The sequence below is a fragment of the Balaenoptera ricei genome, chromosome X (genome assembly GCF_028023285.1).
Source record: "Balaenoptera ricei isolate mBalRic1 chromosome X, mBalRic1.hap2, whole genome shotgun sequence".
NCBI classification, from domain to species: Eukaryota; Metazoa; Chordata; class Mammalia; order Artiodactyla; family Balaenopteridae; genus Balaenoptera; species Balaenoptera ricei.
The window spans coordinates 41145198-41165225 of NC_082660.1; the positions used below are offsets into that span (position 1 = coordinate 41145198).

The window sequence follows — 20028 nt, forward strand, 5'->3', positions numbered from 1 at the left end:
TTTTTTGTTTTTGTTTTTTGCTTGTCACTGTCAGCTTTTTCATGGAAGACTTTAGTAAGGGAGTTTCCAGGGAGAAGAATGAGCTATTCTAAGCAACGACATTTAGGAAGAAAGAGGAGTTCCTGTGGTCGTTGGGCCAGCTAGCTATAGAAACTGGTCCCAAGTAGTCAATGGCTTGGAAATGGGGTAGATGAATTGTGAAATGCCCACAAAATACAGTTAGGAATTATGTGGATAAAAGTTCCTGGAAGCTGAAGTCTTCTTTATGGACAGAATCAACAGAACGTGCGTGGCAGAGCTGGCCACAACGTCCCAACATAGCACATTCTGACATTCAAATTAGACTTATATTTATATGTGCCTCCTTGTGATTCCTTCAACTTGGTACTATGCTGATTATCTGTACCCAGGGATTCTAAATTGAAACAACCTCACTCACATCACCACTATCACTCAGTTTTTGGAGACCAACAGCTTGGTCCAAATTTTTAAAAAGGTAATAGGTTAAAAGACAAAAAAAAAGTCAACTAAGCTATCAGGCCTAATCAAGAATGGCTTAATATTATTCATTGTCTTCTTTGAACATTTTACTTAAGTGTTTTGTTAGCACTACTAGCTCAGGGTTCCCACCACATGCACCAATTTGTTTATAGGCTTTAGATTCAAGCTCTTTAAGAGTATTCCGTGTGTATTCAAAAGAACCTACTTTCTCAAGATAAGGTACACAGTATTTTTTAATATCTATGTTTTCGGTTCTCCGGCTCAAGATATTCTGCACCTGGGTGGTTTCAGGCCTCGACCAGATAGCATGAATAGTAGGGAATGAGAACTTTCCCTCTGTTAGATCTTCACAAAAGCTTTTGTTTTCACTATATTCTTTGGAGTGTAGATTAGCATAATCATCCCTAATTTGGAAAAACAGCCCAGGTGTATTCAGCAGTGGCTTTAAATCTTCTTTGTAATCAGAGAACAACTGCATGAGACCTACTGTTAATCCAAATAGTCCTCCTGTCTTTTGCAGGACCATTGCTTTATATTCTCCTTCAGTGGGACATGTGTAATTATCCTTCCAGTAGGTATCTAGGCCTTGTCCCTGATGGAGTTCTAAAAGCTGGCGAGTAAAAAGCTTTACTGCATCTGGGTGACCAAGGGTTAAGACTTTCTCTAGGTCAAGAATATGTGCATAATTGGCAGAACTGATGACAGTTGGAATTCCATAGATGCTGTGTGCCACTGGAAAGCCACGTCGGAGTTTTGAGTTGTCTTCGACATCATCAATGAGTAAACTGGCATTATGCACCATTTCCGTCACTTCAGTGATAATCTGTAGCTTGTCTTAGGGAACTTTTAGCCAATGATTAATTGCCTGTGGAAGTTTGGTTCTCACTTGTTTACCTGGTAACTGAGGTAAGTACTTGTAAGGTTCTTGAAGAATTCTTTGGGCTGTTTCTTGAGTCTTCTCCATTCTTTGTAAATTTCAAAGCTGATGGTTCGAGGGTGATATCACAACTTTCACGCTGCGGGTCCGGGAGTAGCAGCCCCCGGAATCAACTTCCCACCTTAGAGTTCAGAACAAGGCTCCCCCGGACGCCTACATGAATCCCTCCCCTCACTTCACCATAGAACTCTCCGCCCTGCTCAGCCGCCAGCGACACTGAATTACTCAGTGCAAGAAAATGCGCCATCCCAGTCACACTCCAGATGTAAGATTTTATATATAGGATGGATAAACAACAAGGTCCTAGTGTATAGCACAGAGAACTGTATTCAATATCTTATGATAAACCATAATGGAAAAGAATATTTTGAAAAAAGAATGTATATATATGTATAACTGAGTCACTTTGCTGTACAGCAGAAATTAACACAACATTGTAAATCAACTATACTTCAATAAAAAATCAAATAAATTCTGGTTTCAATACTTACTAGGTATGTGACCCTGGACAAATCACTTAACCTACCCATGTCATGATCTCTTCACCTATAAAATGGGGATGATGTTAATGGCACGTACTGCACAACTATGAAGATTAAATGAGTCAACTTAGAACGATACTTGGCACATAGGTACTGCTATAAGTGCTCGCTGTCATTATTACTCTTATTAATTCCAGGAATCCATGGCTCCAAAGTCAAGTGATGGTTCAGCTACCCTCATTGTGGCCCTGCTAAAAGATTTTAAGTATTGTTTTCTTTCTAAGCCAAACCTGCTTTCTAGTGGTTCTAGTGGTATTCATTCAGGCAGTCCACGGGCCGATTACAAGAAGATGCTATTTGCATTTTACCAGATTACAGGAATCAACTCAATTAATAGACCTCATTAATTCCTGACTCTTAATCCATTTACACTAATATGCTTATTCCCTGGATGGACAGTTCCCCTAGCTATATTCATCGTTTTAATTTTATTATAGGTTTTAACATTATCTTCCTAATACCTTTCTTTGGCCCTGCTCCCTTAGGCTATGTTTTCTGATTTCATAAACCGAAAAGCACAGCGTTGCATGACGCGTGGCATGGGGGCCTTCCAAGGAGCTCAGAGAAGAAACATGGCAAACCCTCACAAATCTGGATTCCACTGACTCTGAACTTGTGATAATTTTGATGCAGGGTAAATGAGAAGTTTTTGGTGTTATTAGAGGAGAAAGGTGTTGTACTTAAATTTTGCCAGGTTGAACTTATTTTCTAGTTCCAGATCTGAAATGAGGAGATAAGAAAGGAAGCTTGAAAGGGCAGAAAAGCCCCATTTCCTTGAGGAAGACTTAGCCCAGTTTCAAGCTTGGACATACACACAGCAGGTGGAATTAGGAAATAAAAATTGTAAACCACTCCGAGAGGAAAGCCAAGTGACTAATTTTTTAAAAGATATTTCTCATATTTTAATATAATGATACAACTTAGCATAGAAGGATAGATAGTTATTATGTCCTTACTGTATATCTTTTAAAAATTATTTATTTATTTTTTTTGAAGTATAGTTGATTTACAATGTTGTGTTAATTACTGCTGTACAGCAAAGTGATTCAGTTATACATATATGTATACATTCTTTTTTTAATATTCTTCTCCATTATGGTTTATCACAGGATATTGAATTTAGTTCCCTGTGCTATACACTAGGACCTTGTTGTTTATCCATCCTATATATAAAAGCTTACATTTTCTAGCCCCAACTTCTCACTCCATCCCCCCCAGCCCCCTCCCCCTTGGCAACCACCAGTATGTTCTCTATGTCCGTGAGTCTGTTTCTGCTTCATAGATAGGTTCATTTGTGCCATATTTTATATTCCACATATAAGTGATATCATATGGTGTCTTTCTCTTTCTGACGTACTTCACTTAGTATGATAATCTCTAGTTGAATCCATGTGAAACCAAGATTTAAATGTGTTCTAACCATTAAACTACACAGCCTCTCTTCATCTATGCTGCCTCTGTTGTGAAGCAGGCTGGCAAAGAGGACAGGGCTGGCAGCAAAGGACAGTCTCTTTTCCATGGGTCAGAAAGATTTTGCCTGATGTTATATTCATAAACTTATCTGGAAAAGAAAAAAAAAGGATGAATCTTCAAACACAAATGGTTGGAAGAATTTGCCTTCTAATGAGAAAAAAACCAAAGTCTCTCCCCTTGCTAATTGAGTCCCTCGTAGAGGACTGCATTATTCCATCACGTCCTCCCTCCCTGTATCCATATCCCTTGCCATGTAACTTTGCAGTTCTTCTCACTAGGGATGGCGTCTACTTCTCCTTTCCTTGACTTTAGCCTCAGCCATGTGATTCACTTTGGCCAAAGGGATATTAGCAAAAGTGATACAAGCAGGGGCTTGAAATGTACTTGCACAGCTGGGCTGCTTTCCTTTTCTTGGTCATCTCCATGAGGATAACATACTCTCTGGGGAGCCGGCTGGTCCAAGAAGGAGGAGAGACAGGCAGAGCAGACCTTTGAGCCAATCCCTGCTGAGCCCAGCCTGCAGATGTGTGAGTGAAAATAGACGATTGTTGTTTTAAGGCACTGGATTTTGAGGTGGTTTGTTTTACAGTAAGATTGTGATAATAACTGATGGATAATCCACTCATTTGCTTTTTTATTTTAGGTACCAATTCCTCCCACCCATGAAACACACTCAGACGCACTCACCTATATTTAATTATAGCAAATACAACCATCTTTCCCTCTTCCGTCCCCTTTCTCCTTAATATGGCTTTATGCCACTACACTCATCTTTTTTTTTCCTCCTTAGTACTTCTGACACACTTCTGCCTGATCCACCACCACCTCTGTGATGGGATTGGTGGCACCGTGACCCTGGAGGTAACACAACTGATCACCATTCCTCTCTACCCTTATGTACACTGCCGTCTTACTGGTAAAATAATTCAAACAAGTATGTTCACAGAGGCCAGTTTTCAAAAGCCAACTACTCACTGATTCTCTTAGTCTAGTTTATGAAGTGATTCTAAGGGACCGTACAAAATTTCCAACCAGTCTGAACTTAATCAATCACCACCTGTCCCTTTTCAATAAATGTGCCTATAGCAGTCATGGACATTTTGGTGGAAACTTAAGTCACTCTTCTAAAAGGATATTGTGCTTAAGTTACTCTTCCAAAAGTATTTATATTCAATTTATGTTTAAATAATTTCAAACACACTCAGAAAAGTTGCAAGAATAATACAGGGAAGTCCCAAACAACCTTCACCCACTTTCGGCAATTAACATTTTGCCACATTTGCTTTATCATTGTCTCTTTTTCTTTCTCTATTTTTTCCCGACCCTTTTGAGAGTAAATTGCAGATATCACGTCCCCTTGCCCCTAAATTCTTCAGTGTGCGTTTCCTAACAGCAAGGACATTCTTTTGCATGATCACAGCTAAAACTTAATACTGATTTCATGCTCTAATCTGATATACGATCTGTATTTGAATTTTGCCAATTTTCCAAATAATATCCTTTATGGCATATTCTCCCCTTCTTTGGATTCCCTGAATCCAATTCAGGATCATAGATGGCAATTAATTGTCACATCTCATCTCTTTAGCCTGTTTTTTTTTTTTTTTTAATTCTTTTATTTATTTATTTTAAATTTATTTATTTTATTTATTTTTGGCTGTGTTGGGTCTTCGGTGCTGCGCACGGGCTTTCTCTAGTTGCGGGCGAGCGGGGGCTACTCTTCGTTGTGGAGCGCAGGCTTCTCATTGCAGTGGATTCTCTTGTTGCGGAGCATGGGCTCTAGGCTCGCGGGCTCTAGAGCGCAGGCTCAGTAGTTGTTGCGCAGGGGCTTAGTTGCTCTGTGGCATGTGAGATCTTCCTGGACCAGGGCTCGAACCTGTGTCCCCTGCACTGGTAGGCAGATTCTTAACCACTGTGCCACCAGGGAAGCCCTCTTTAGTCTCTTTTAATCTAGAACAGCTCCTTAGCCCCTCCTTGGCTTTCATGAGCTCGGCATTTTGGAGTAGTTTGGGCCAGTTATTTCCTAAAATGTCTTTTAATTTAGTATTATCTGAGGTTTTCTCATGGTTAGATTGGGGTTATGCATCTTTAGCAGGAATACTACATAGGTTGCATTTACATTTTAAATTCTATTTCTAATTGTGACAAAAACAATATGCAATATAATTTAAAGACTCTAGCAGGTGAAGAACTATTACTGAGAGAGGGAGAAGTTGGCCATTCTCCCTCTATTTTAAGCCAGTATTATTTCTCTGTGGTATATTCATTGTGCTCTAGAAGAATAGTGCACTTTAACAAGAGCATACTGTAATTACTGTCCTGCAGTAATTACAGAAAGATTTTGGCTCTGTAAAAACTTTCTAAATGTTAGGGCCACAGAAAGATGTTTTCAATTTTGTGGACTCCCTAACTCTGAACACCTCTGCTGAGGAGGGCAGGGATCCCTGGTCATTTAGGCATCAGACCAGGACAGTACTAGATGACCACTAAGGTGCTTTCTGACCCTGACATGTATCCCAGGAAAGCTAAGGTCTGCATTCACTCTAACTTTCTAATTGCAGGCAAGGATATCACTCTTTGAATTAACAGGAAATTTTTTAGTATATTAAGAGTCTACATATCATATGAAAAGATGCTCAATTTTCTAAAACTTTTAAAAATGCAAATTAAAACTGTGTTAAGCTGCCATCTTTTACCTATGAGATTAGCAAAAATCTAAAAATTTAATAACACCCTGTGTTGGTGAGGACATGGGAGAATAAACACACTCATGTATTACTGGTGAAAACACAAATTGGTATATAACCTCTCTGGAAGGTAATTTAGTAATGACTATCAAAATTGTAAATTTATTCGCTCTTTAATGAGCAACTAAGTTTGGGGGAATTTATTCTACAGCTATACTTGCACACATGGAAGATGATATAAGTACAAGATTACTCTCAATGAAGCTCCATTTGTAATTGCAAAAGATTAAAAACAACGCAAATGTCCATCAGTAGGGAACTGGTTAAATAAATGTTTATTTACTCATCCAGTGGAATACCATGCAGATGTCCAAAAAAGGGTGGTAGGGGGAAAGCTCGCTAGGTACTGATTTAGAAAGAGCTCTACATAGCAACACTATTAATAGCCAAGACCTGGAAACAACCTAAATGTCCATCGACAGATGAATGGATAAAGAAGATGTGGTATATATATATACAATGGAATATTACTGAGCCATAAAAAAGAATGAAATAATGCCATTTGCAGCAACATGGATGGACCTAGAGATCATCATACTAAGTGAAGGAAGTCAGACAGAGAAAGACAACTACCATATGATATCACTTATATGTGGAATCTAAAATATGACACAAATGAACATATCTACAAAGCAGAAACAGACTCACAGACATAGAGAACAGACTTGTGGTTGCCAAGGAGGAGGGGGGGTGGGGAAGGAAGGACTGGGAGTTAGGGATTAGCAGATGCAAACTATTATATATGGGATGGATAAACAACAAGGTCCTCCTGTATAGCACAGGGAACTATATTCAACATCCTGTAATACACCATAATGGAAAAGAATATGAAAAAGAATGTATATATATGTATAAATGAATCATTTTGTTGTACAGTAGAAATTAACACAACATTGTAAATCAACTATACTTCAATTAAAAAAAGAAAGAGCTCTAAAATATATTAAGTGAAAAAATACAAGTTTTTATATGTAGCACCATTTTTATACTATTCTATCTTTGGTATAAAAGCGAGGGGACTAAAAGTCGATATATATATTTGCTTGTATGTCCACATATAAACTAAGAACCTTAGTGAGGGGAGTTCTTGGCAGATGGGGGTCAAGGATTAGCAAGAGGCTTTCACTGTCTATCCTTTGTACTTTCAGGTTTTTGAACCACACAAATGCATTACCTATCCAAAAGCTAAATTTAAAAAGTAATAAACAGAATGAACAGAAAATGGTAAAATAAAAACAAACAAAAAAGAATCTATGTTTCCCTTCCTGCTAACCTGGAGTTATGAGCGCCAGAGGCAACTTTCTAGCATTTAGGACTTTTTCTCTGTTAAATATGATAATGTGAGCCCCAGGTATAAAAGGCATTCTCAGCAGTGTGTGTGTGTGTGTGTGTGTGTGTGTGTGTGTGTGTGTTTGAGAGAGAGAGAGAGAGAGAGAGAGAGAGAGAGAGAGAGAGAGAGGGAGTCTAAATTTATTTTCTTCCAGGAAACCAAATCCCAATTCATTTATATAAGCATGGTGTAGTCACCCCTGTTGGCGCTCTACGCAAATCTCCTTGGGATCCCTTTTATATTTTGCGAGCTCTCACCATTCCCAACTTCTGTGTGCTCTGCTTATAATGGCCTGCACCTGTGACACTCTTTAGAGACCTGCCCTTGGGCTGGTCCAGCTACTTTGCTCTCTAGAGCAGAGAGCAAGAAATGCCTGGAAATTTACTTCCCCCGGGGCAGACTTAACCAATGATTTACCAGTGCAGGAGCATGAAATCCTAGCTCCTTGCCTCTGATCTGAACAAACTTGGAGGTATAATCTATGTTCTAGACCTTCTCACAATAGCGGGCTGTGGCTGGGACTTTGCTTGAAACTGCACATTTCCTTGGCTTCTTTCCCTTCCAGGCTCTACTTCTCCTACACCCTTACTGGTTTCTCCTAGGAATACTCCTTTTCATAAGTCATTTGTATGTGAATCCATGTCTCAGGATCCCTTTCTGAAGAACATGACCAAAGACATATGATTTATTTGATTTAGAGTGGCTGTAACATGATACCAAAATTTGATTTTTCCCAACAAATAGATTTGAGAAATTGGGGTACCATTATTATAAATTCCAATCCCACCTTTGATACATTGAAAATACTCCAGATGATACCTCATTATGCAATTATTTTATGACATATAATAATTTAAATAACTTGCTTCTATGAGCAAATGGGTTTTACCACACACCCAGTCATATTACCAATTTAGTTAACGCAGAAGCCCTGCCCTTAGGGTCTAGTATTTTAAAAGACTGTAAATGGAATTTACAATGTTTCAGGTAGACCAACATGGAAGTAACAAAAGAAACAATTTCCTACATCATCTTGGGTTATCTGCTAACCTCCTGAAGCATGAGATCTTATTACTCCTATCATTATTTTTGCCTGCCTACCTAAGGATGTCATGAAAGCTCAAAGTAGAACACAGCTAATTTAACAACTGCATATTTGAATTTCTCCCTGTAAAAGCTTGTTTTCTCAAATATAACACATCTTTTCTCTTACAAAAGAACCAGTTTCCTGGACAACATTTTCTATTTCTCCCTTCCCCATAAACACCACCTTGGTATCTGGAATTTCCCTACATGTAAGGGCTTTGGTCAAATGTTTGACTGTTTTAAGAAGCATCCACAGTACAACAAATGACAGAGAGAACATCCTGGTCCTTTACAGGCTTCCAGTCTGCAACAAGAAGGATTAACATCTAGATGAGAGGCCAGCAAACTACAGACTCCAGGCCAAACCTAGCCTACTGCCTGTTTTTGTATCACCCCATGAGCTCAGAATAATTTTTACATTTTTAAATCATTGGAAAAAATTCAAAAGAAGAATATCATTTTATGACAAAAGCTATGTGAAATTCAGATTTCAGTGTCCATAAATAAAGTTTTGTTGGAGCACTGCATCACTCACTCATTCTGCATATTGTCTATGGCTACTTTCAGTTGAGTAGTTGCAACAGAGAGAGTGTGGCCCTCTGTGGTCGGGAAAACAATGCCTTATCCCTGGAACCTGTGAATCTGTGAACTTACATGGCAAAGGGACTTTGCAGATGTGATTAAGGTTATGGATTTTTTTTTTTAATTGAAGTGTAGTTGATGTACCATATTATATAATTTACAGGTGTGCAATACAGTGATTCACAATTTTTAAAGGTTAGACTCCATTTATAGTTATTACAAAATGTTGGCTATATTCCCCGTGTCGTACAATACATCCTTGTAGCTTGTTTTATACCTAGTAGTTTGTACCTCTTAATCCCCTACCCCTATATTGCCCCTCCCTCCTTCCCTCTCCCCACTGGTAACCACTAGTTTGTTCTCTATATCTGTGAGTCTGCTTCTTTGTTGTTATATTCACTAGTTTGTTGTATTTTTTAGATTCCATGTATAAATGATATCCTACAGTATTTGTTTCTGTCTGACTTCTGCTAAGTGAAATAAAGTTACAGGCCTTGAGACGAGGAGATTGTCCTAGATTATCTAGGTAGGTCCAATCTAATCATATGAGCTCTTAAAAGCAGAGAATTTTCTCCAGTTGGAGTCAGAGAGATGTGACAGGAGGGAAAGTCAGAGAGATTCAAAGTATGTGAAGGATCTGGTGTGCTGTTGCTGGTTTGAAGATGGAGGGGACAACGTAACAAGGACTGTAGGCTGTGTTAAGGAGCTGAAAGAAGCTGACAGCCAGCAAGGAAGAGGGAGCATCTAGCCATATTGGACTGGATTCTGCCAGCCACCTGAATGAACTGAAAAGCAGATTCTGCCCTCGGAGCCTCCAGCAACAAGGCCTAGCCACCACCTTGACTTCTGTCTTTTGAAATGCTAATATGCTGAGCTCCACAGTGCTGGTCTTTTAACCAAAGAGCTATGAGGTTATAAATGAGTATTAACTTTAAGCTGCTAAATTTTGATAAAGTAACCGGATTAAGCCCCAGATGGAGTCACTCATGCTAAGTCCCATGTCAGCAAACCAAACTAACTTAACTAAGTTTCTATGCTCGGATCTTCTGGAAAAGGAAGGCCTAAGTCAGCCAATCAGCGCTTGCCTGCTCTGCACAAGATACCCGACCTGGTCCAACGCTTCCCTTTTCACCATATAACCAATCAGCAAATGCCCAGTATGACTTCCTTGTCCCTGCTCACTTTGGTCCATAAAAATCTCTCACCTTGTACAGTACTTTGGAGCTCCTTTCTATCTGCTAAAGTGGATACTGCCTAATTCATGAATCACTGAACAAAAGCCTTCTAGATCAGTACATTGTCTGTGGAAAATTTTAACAGTTTGTAGTAACTTGTTTCAGCAGTGATAGGAAACGAATACTTCCTCAAACCCTAAAATATTTGCTATCTGGCCTTTTCCAGATAAATTTTGCCAAACATTGATCTGAATCCTTACTCCCCAAATTGTGGGTGCTCAGACCAGCAGCACAGGTATCACTCTAGAGCTTGCTAGAACTGCAGAGTCTCTTAATTAACCAGATGGAAGGGAATCTTTCACAACGTATATCAAATTACCAGAATGTGCACTTTAAATATCTTACAATTTTATATGTCAATTATCCTCTATAAAGCTGAAATTAAACAAATGAAAGTTAAAAAAATAAAAAACCTCAATACCCATATGATATATGCCCATTATGTGAGTTCACACACACACACACACACACGCACACACACACAAAAGGAAATGCAGAGTCTCAGACCTCACTGAGACCTACTGAATCAGAATCTGCATTCTAACAAGATCCCTAGGGGATTCTTTTGCACATTAAAATCTGAGAAGCACTTGTCTAGAGTTCATTTTGCTGTTGTCTTAGCTGTTACCAAGATGATCTTAGCTGCGTTTGTCAGGATAGAGAGTTGAGCAGAGATGTACACAGAAATAACGTTAGAGAAAAGCTGGAAGTTGGACTTGGCTGGCTATTTTATAATTATCACAGCCACCAGCATCCTTATCTCCATCCTCGGCATTATCATAACCACATTCATCATCATGCCAAAGCAGCATCAAGAACCCGCTTCTGGCACCTGCACTGAAATTATTGCCTATTTTACTTGACTCTTTCAACTCCCCAGAAAGCTACTTTATTAGTTCCTTAGGGCTCCTGTAACAAAGCACCACAACTAGATAGCTTCAAATAACAGAAATTTATTCTCTAACAGGTCTGTAAGCCAGAAGTCAGAAATCAACATGTTGGCAGTGTTGGTTCCTCCTGGAGACTCTAAGGAAGAATCTGTCCCATGCCTATCTCCTAGTTTCTGGGGGTTGCTGGCAATCCTTGGCTTTCCTTGACTAGTACATGCATCACTCTAATCCCTGCCCCCACCTTCATATCATCTTCTCCTCTGTGTCTCCAATCTCCCTCTGCCTGTCTCTTATAAGAACACCTGTTACTGGATGTAGGGGTCACTCTAAATCCAGAATACTATCATCTCAATATCCTTAACTTAATTACATCTGCAAAGACCCTTTTGCTAAATAAAGTCACATTCACAGGTTCTTGGGGGGTGGAGTGAGGGTTTTTGGATGTGGACATATCTTTTCAGAGGCCACCATTCAACCCGCTAAAACCACCATTAAGGACCATAAGTTGGCTAATCAAAGCTAAGGTGACTCACTGCAGTGGGGACAAACCCATCCTTACTGAGTCTTAATGAGTGTCTCAAAAGGGGGAAATGAGCAGAGGTTAGTTATAGGGTTTTAAGGTGTGGAGTGGGTGATTTTAAGAGGAGTCTTGCAAGGTGGAGTATCGATTGGGATTGGGCAGAGTTTTATGACATAATAAATTTGGATTGGAGAACACAGTGAGGAAAGCCTTGATGATCAAGCTTGTCACTTAACGACCTAAGTTTCCACAAGGATAAACTTCTTCTGGGCCTTAGGCTCCATCTTCTATACAATGAAAGCCTTGCTGGAAAGTATGCAGATGAAGGCTTTGCAGTCATTTATACCTCAACAGGGATGAGTTTGTCTGATAGCTTTCAGAGAGTTCAATTCGATAGAGTAAAATGAACTTCAACCATGATCCAGGCTAAAGGAGATGGAAACCTTACAGATAGCCAGATCCTTTATTTGGTTATCCAGCCAGGCTACGTCTTTCCCTGCAGTAAAGTAAAATTCCAGTCTCTCAGTATTCAGCTGGTACTGCTCATATATTAGATGTAACTGAGAAAAAAAGTGTATGTTCTATGCAGTTATGTATAGGTACCACTTTAAAAATAGAATATTAACCCTGTTTACTTATTTATTATCCATTTTCTTCTACTGGAACATATTCTTTCTTCATTAGGGACTTTGGTCTTGTTCATCATTCCAACCCTAGAACTCTTTCCTGGCACAAATGAAGTGCTTGGTAAGTATTTGTAGGATAGATGAAAATAGACTATAGCTATTTGGATAAATACATTAAAATACTATAGGATATATATGGACAAAGGAGTCAGGCAGAAAATGTCTCTTGCTTGCTTATATCTTGAAGGCCAAATAAGTCAATTTCTAGTTAAGATACATTCAAATCCCACTGATTATGATAGTAAGGGTGTTTTGGAAGAGAAAAGTGGTAATAGAAGTTTGAAATAGAAATATGCAATTTGGTTCCTATTCTATTTTTAGAAGATTTAAGGTAGGGTGAGCTATAACTGCATCTAAACTGCAGGATGAAGATAAACCTCTGAAACCAAATCAGGACATATAGAATCCAAACCGTTTTTCATTACAAAAATGGAAGCCAGTTTGTAGGATCCTCTTTAAAGCAGCTAGTATGTATTAAGGCAGAGGAAATTATTGTAATGATTGATTTTAATTTAGTACAAGTCTGTCTTTAATAAATGAAATTTTCTCTCTCTTAAAAGAAATCTAAAATATCTTGGAGAGGTTGTCAAGAGACGAGAGAGCTAAGCTTTGCCGGAAAAAAAGAGAATGATGTTCTTATGGGGAATTCTGAAGAGTATTAAAATTGACTAATTCATTAGAAGAGACTTTTGTGAGCTTATTACAAGTTCTTCATTATTGCAGTTCTTCCAAAAGGGCTTAAAAGGCTTTTTAATGCAAAATGAACAGTACATCTTGCTTTGATGTTTCCTAAATATCTGACTTTTAAAAAATAGAATAAGTAGATATAAAAGCCATACATATTTTCAGTTTCCCCAATGATTTTAAATATTATTTTCTATGATTCAGATAGTTCAGCAATTTGTTCATTGCTATTTCACTTTGTTCCATAAGATCTTTGTCGCATACACAAAATATTTGTATTAGTCTGTGCAAACATGCTTTGTTAACTTCTTTTTTTTCTGCAGCTTTGAGATATAATTGACATATAGCACTGTATTTTAACATATACAGCCTAATAATTTGGTTTACATACATCATGAAGTGATTATCACGATAAGTTTAGTGAATATCCATCATCTCATATAGGTACAAAAATTAAAGAAATAGAAAAAAAATTTTTTTCTTTCTTGTGATGAGAACTCAGGATTTCCTCTCTTAACAACTTCCATGTATAACATACACAGTGTTAATTATATTTATCATGTTGTACATTACAGCCCTAGCAGTTAGTTATCTTATAATTGGTAGCTTGTACATTTTGACTATCTTCATCCAATTCCCCTCGCCCCCCTCCCCACTTTTAACATACTCCAAGTTTACAACGCAATTCAATCCTTCTCTGATATATTAGCACCATCACAATTGCCTCATTCTTTGACAGGACCATGGTTCATTGCAAAACTATGTAAATGTAAAAAAAGGATCTTCTTTTTCCTCACTGCTTAGTTGCTGTTGGGTCAGCTCCCCAGGGATCTGATGCACTGAAGGCTATTTGAAAACCTGCCTTGAAAAGATACTCAGCATCACTAATTATTAGAGAAATGCAAATCAAAACTACAATGAGGTACCATCTCACACCAGTCAGAATGGCCACCATCAAAAAGTCTACAAATGATAAATTCTGGAGAGGGTGTGGAGAAAAGGGAACCCTTCTACACTGTTGGTGGGAATGTAAATTGGTACAACCACTATGAAGAACAGTATGGAGTCTCCTTAAAAAACTAAAAGTATAGCTACCATATGATCAAGCAATCCCACTCCTGGACATATATCCAGAAAAGTTAAAAACTCTAATTTGGAAAACTACATGAACCCCAACGTTCATAGCAGCACTATTCACAATAGCCAAGACATGGAAGCAACATAAATGTCCATCAACAGATGAATGGATAAAGAAGATGTGGTATATATATACATATATATATATATATATATATATATATATATATATATATATATACACATATATATATATATGTATATATACACATGTATATATATATACAATGGAATATTATTCAGCCATAAAAAAGAATGAAATAATACCATTTGCAGCAACATGGATGGACCTAGAGATTATCATACGAAGTGAAGTAAGGCAGACAGAGAAAGACAAATATCATATGATATCATTTACATGTGGAATCTGAAAAAAATGATACAAATGAACTTATTTACAAAACAGAAACAGACTCACAGACTTCGAAAACAAACTTACGGTGACCAAAAGGGAAAGGGGGGCAGGGAGGGATAAATTAGGAATTTGGGAGTAACATATACACACCACTATATGTAAAATAGATAAACAACGAGGACCTACTGTATAGCACAGGAAACTATACTCAATATTTTGTAATAACCTATATGGAAAAGAATCTGTAAAAGAATATATATATATATGTAATATATAAAATTGAATCACTTTGCTGTACACCTGAACTAACACAGCATTGTAAATCAACTATACTTCAACAAAAAATAATTTTTTTAAGAAAGAGATACCTTAAAAAAAAAAAAAAAACTGTCTTACATGCAAACCTTGCATCTTCTCTTAAAAAGGCTTTGATTTATATGCCCCCAAATGATTTACAGCCTCCATGTAGTCACTGTTCAAAAAAATTATACAAAATTTAGAGACAAGGCAAAAGGGTGTCACATCCTTTCAATAGATTATGGAGAAGAAGCTCACCGAAGGATTATCTATGGAAAGGTACTTCATTTGCTCACTCTATCATTGATTGAAAGTCAAAGACTTCATGAAGTTACATAAAAACTTAAAGAATTTTGTCCAGGAGAGATGCAAATGATCTCTGTCTAGTGGAAAAAATAACTCCAAAGATTATAGGTTCTTTGCCCTGAAGGAAAGGTTTGTATCAAATGCAGCCATTTTATCCTAACATTCCTTAAGTTACCTGTATATACTGAGCTCTTCACATGCTCTTCAAACCAGTCTTAATATCCTACTGGTTCCTGCATTAGTTAAGTTGAATAAAATGTTTGGCATATGTTTCTTCTATATATGCATAAGAGTCAGGATTTGACCTTTTTTGAAAACTATACCTTAGTGCCACTTAACACCTCACACCTCTACCTACAGGCAAGTAGGTTCTGGACTACTCCTGTAGGAAAGAAAGCAGATCACAGAGAACTTCAATATGAAAAACAAAATGAAAAATTACTGAGGTAATGAAAAATTACTGAGGTAAGGAAAAAATACCTTCAATTTTCGAAGAGAAAAAAATAATCACCATAGAAACCAATGTGGTAAAGACTTTTTTTCGGCCCTTATTCTGTTCCCTTTGTTGGGAAAACGGAAGCCCTGGGTTCAAGCAGTAGGACAGGACAAGGGGATGCATTACTTGTAAATCAGAGGTATTTGATTCTCAGACTTGGCTACAGATCTTTTCTCTTCTCATTGAAATCCCTGGGATCCTTTAGCTAATATACTGAGAGCATTTCATTTCCTTTTTACTTGTTTAAAAAAAAAAAAAAAAAGGTTATCATTCAATTTCCTGAGGTACAACGCTTATCTCCTTGCCTATCCCCATTTTCAAAGGTCACTTGAGTCATATTTCAGGTTCGAGTAGCATTTAGTTATTACCCATCAGTGTCAGTCAAGTGGGGATAAGCCATGTCCCCTCCCCTCAAGGAAATCACAGTCTCAGGGAGACAGGGCAAAGGAGAAGAGTGGATGCAGGTCAGTGGAGGACAGAATGATAGTCTGGAAGGATCTGCTAAGATTTGGCTCTGACTAAGAGTGAGAAAAGAGTTAACCTCTTTTCTTAAGGGGTTCCACCTTAAGGAGTGTTCCACCTTAAGGCATAAAGACAGTGGGCTGAAGTCCAGATGCACTTTCAAGTCTAAGGAAAGAGTCACGGACCTATGGATTAGGTATCCTAACTTTTCAAACTAGGCAAGAGCCCTTAAGCCTTACACCATTTATTCATTTAGCAAACATTTTCTGGGAGGACCAAATTTGTGTTATTTTTAATTCTTTCATTTAGTGAGGAGTAATGACACACTTTTTTTTTTAAATAACACACTCTTAAATGAAGCAGTCTTACGTGCTAAGCTTTGGCCTTGAACCAAGCCCCGGGGGACCTACCAGTGGGACAGCAGCTTTGGAGAGGAGACAAAAGCCAGGCCTCTCACGTGAAAGGAATAGAAAGCCTGGGATTCAGTCTGGGGCAAGAAATGAGAAACGTCCCTTTGGGACACAAATAATGTGAGCCCATGTATCAATGTTACATCCCCGCACTAGCTTCTGCCATATACGCCCTTAGGCTGCCCATGAGTGACTTCCTCCTACTATTGCCTTGACGTTAATTTTAAGGAAACTATTTGTTCATTTGTTCTGATGTAAAAGTATACCAGCTAGGAAATAAAGAAAAACACAAAATAGCAATCACTCCATAATACCACTCACAGAGGTAACACTTAGTATCTTGGTATATGTCCTCCTTCTGTGTGTATTTTTTACATACCTGCATTAGTTTGCCAGGGCTGCCGTAACAAAGTATCACAAACTGGATCACTTGGGCAACAGAAATTATTCCTTTGCAGGTCTGGAGGCTAGAAGTCCAAAATCAAGGTGCCGAAGGAGTTGGTTCCTTCTAAGGGCTGTGAGGGAAGGATCTGTTTCAGGCTTCTCTCCTGGGCTTGTAGATGGCCATCTTCTCCTTGTCTCTTCACTTCATCTTCGCTCTATGCATATCTGTCTCTGTGTCCAAATTTCCCCTTTTTATAAGGACACCAGTCATTGGATTCAGGTCCACCCTAATGACTCCATTTTTATTTAATTACCTCTGTAAACACTCCATGCCCAAATAAGGTCACGTTCTAAGGTACTGAGGGATAGGACTCCAACATATCCTTTTTTTTTTTGGAGGGGGGGTGGATACAATTCAATGCATAACAGTACTTGACGTATTGACTGAGCTGATTATTCTCTGTTTGCCCCCCATTTTCCACCTCTTGGTCTTACTCTGTGTCCAGAAAGGGTGACCTTTACAAATGACAGCAATGGCCCCTCTCCCTCTGGCTTCCAGTTGGGTTGAGCCAATAAGAGGCACTGGGAGAAGATCAGAGAGCAGAAGGAGGGAGATATTTGGTACAGTAAGTCCCCCACATACAAATGAATTCGGTTCCAAGAGCACGTTCGTAAGTCCGATATGTTCGTAAGTCCAACAAAATTAGCCTAGGTACCCAACTAACACAATCGGCTATATAGTACTGTACTGTAATAGGTTTATAATACTTCTCACACAAATAATATGTAAAAAACAAACACAAAAAATAAAGAAAACATTTTTAATTTTACACTACAGTACCTTGAAAAGTACAGTAGTACAACAGCTGGCATACAGGAGCTGGCATCGAGTGAACAGGCAAGAAGAGTTGCTGACTGGAGGAGGGAGAGGAGGTGGGAGATGGTAGAGCTGAAGGATCGTCAGCAATAGGAGACGGAGGGCAAGCTGCAATTTCACTCATGCCTGGCACAGGTTCTGGTTCCTTGTTGGAACCAGATGCACATTCGCATCTTTGAAAGTTCGCAACCTGAAGGTTCGTATGTAGGGGACTTACTGTATTTATTTGTTCCATTTCTGCCCCTCCTTGTCACTCTAGACCAAGGGGTAGAAAGGGTTTCCCAGCTGTTACTAGTGTCTGGAAACCTCAACATCTCTTTTTCGTCTTCTTAACCCTATCACACCTCTGTAAGTAGTCGATTAAATCCTTTGGTATGGCATGAATTTCCTGTCAGGACCCTGACTAATACTTAGACATACAACATATTTTATATAGTTGACATACTATTTGTTAAGAAAAATATCCAAACATTGGAAATAAGGCAAAGGGGAGGAGACATGTCTTTTCCATGTCATACTGAGAGCACTGTGTAACAAAATTATTTAATTCTCTAGGAGAACATACCTGTGTTTGACTTTACTGTTTACTACTTGATTAGAGTCCAAACACTGTGAAGTTATATGTTAACTTAGAGATTATTTTTGTTTGGTAAAAAGGATAACTCCAAAGTTCATGGTTTTATTGCCCTGTGAGTTATTTAATCAGTTTTGTATCTTACATAGCACTTATTCTGACATTCTTTTTTATTAATGTCTATAGATACCCAGTCCATTAAATGCTCTTTGAATGCTAATTTCACTCAACCATTCCCCAAATGTTGGAGATCTAGGTTGCTTCTCATCTTTAGCTATTTTAAATAAGCTTTGCTGATGATACTCACTTTTCACTGTACTTCACATGTAGGCAAATGTTTGTGGGAAAAAGAACAGTATAAAGTTTGCACTGGGCCTTGACCTCCCATATTCAGGATGGTCCTGCCCTTGTTTTCTTCCCTGTCCTACTGTCATCTCACCTCACTCCCAATGCAGCCAGCAGGGTGTTCTCCTGGGACTTACAGTCAGTTTGGGGCATGGTCAGTTTGGGGCATGGCCTGAGCACACTAGTTGCTAACAATAGCACCTGACATCTAGAGAGTCCTTACTATATCCAGACATTGTGCTAAGTGTCTGATATGCTTTATCTCTTCTGGTCCCCATGACTACCAGTCAGTCAGTCAGGCCCTGTTATTATCTCCCTTTTCTTCCTGTGAAGAGGCTAAGTTGGGATTTAAACCCAAGTCTGACCATAAAATCTGTGCTATTTAGCACTGAGATGGGAATTGACTGTACATGTATTAAATACGTGAGTGAACAAATAAATGAATGATGGTCAAAACACTCCTGAAGGGCTTCCCTGGTGGCGCAGTGGTTAAGAATCCGCCTACCAATGCAGGGGACAAGGGTTTGATCCCTGGTCTGGGAAGATCCCACATGCCACGGAGGAACTAAGCCCGTGCGCCACAGCTACTGAGCCTGCGCTCTACAGCCTGCGAGCCACAACTACTTAGCCCACGTGCCACAACTACTGAAGCCCGTGCTCCTAGAGCCCATGCTCTGCAACCAGAGAAGCCACTGCAATGAGAAGCCTGCGCACTGCAACGAAGAGTAGCCCCCAGGCCTCCCCCTGGCCCCTCTACATGCTCTGCTCACCTGCCTTCTAGTTGTCGACTTAAAAAAAAAAAAGCACAACCTAAAAGTTGAGAATTATGTTTTATTTGGCTGACTTGCTGAGTATTGAAGCCTGGAAGTAGCCTCTCAGATACTCTGAGGCACTGCTCTGAAGAGGTAGGGGAGGAGCCAGGATATATAGGAGTTTTTGCAACAAAGACCAGGTAGTGGGAACATTAGAAGAATAAGTTAATTAAAGGAAAAACAAACATGTCAATGTAATGAATTTAGCACTTTTCTTTGTATGGGAAGATGCAAGATTCTGGGCTCATTGAAATTGTTCCTTTGATATGCACCTTAACTATCTAGGGCCAGTATCGTTTTTCCTCTCCATCCTGAATGCCCTCAGGGTGCACACTTGGGGTGGCTGCAGTGGCTGGTGAC

General features: G+C 38.8%; 1 protein-coding gene across 1 annotated transcript; it reads right to left on the reverse strand.

Moving 5' to 3' along the window:
- Nucleotides 1-562: 562 nt before the first annotated feature.
- LOC132357754 (geranylgeranyl pyrophosphate synthase-like) lies at nucleotides 563-1465 on the reverse strand. The gene is given in 1 exon segment (XM_059911478.1): nucleotides 563-1465. A coding segment is annotated over 1 exon segment (903 nt).
- Between the last annotated feature and the right edge of the window lie 18563 nt (nucleotides 1466-20028).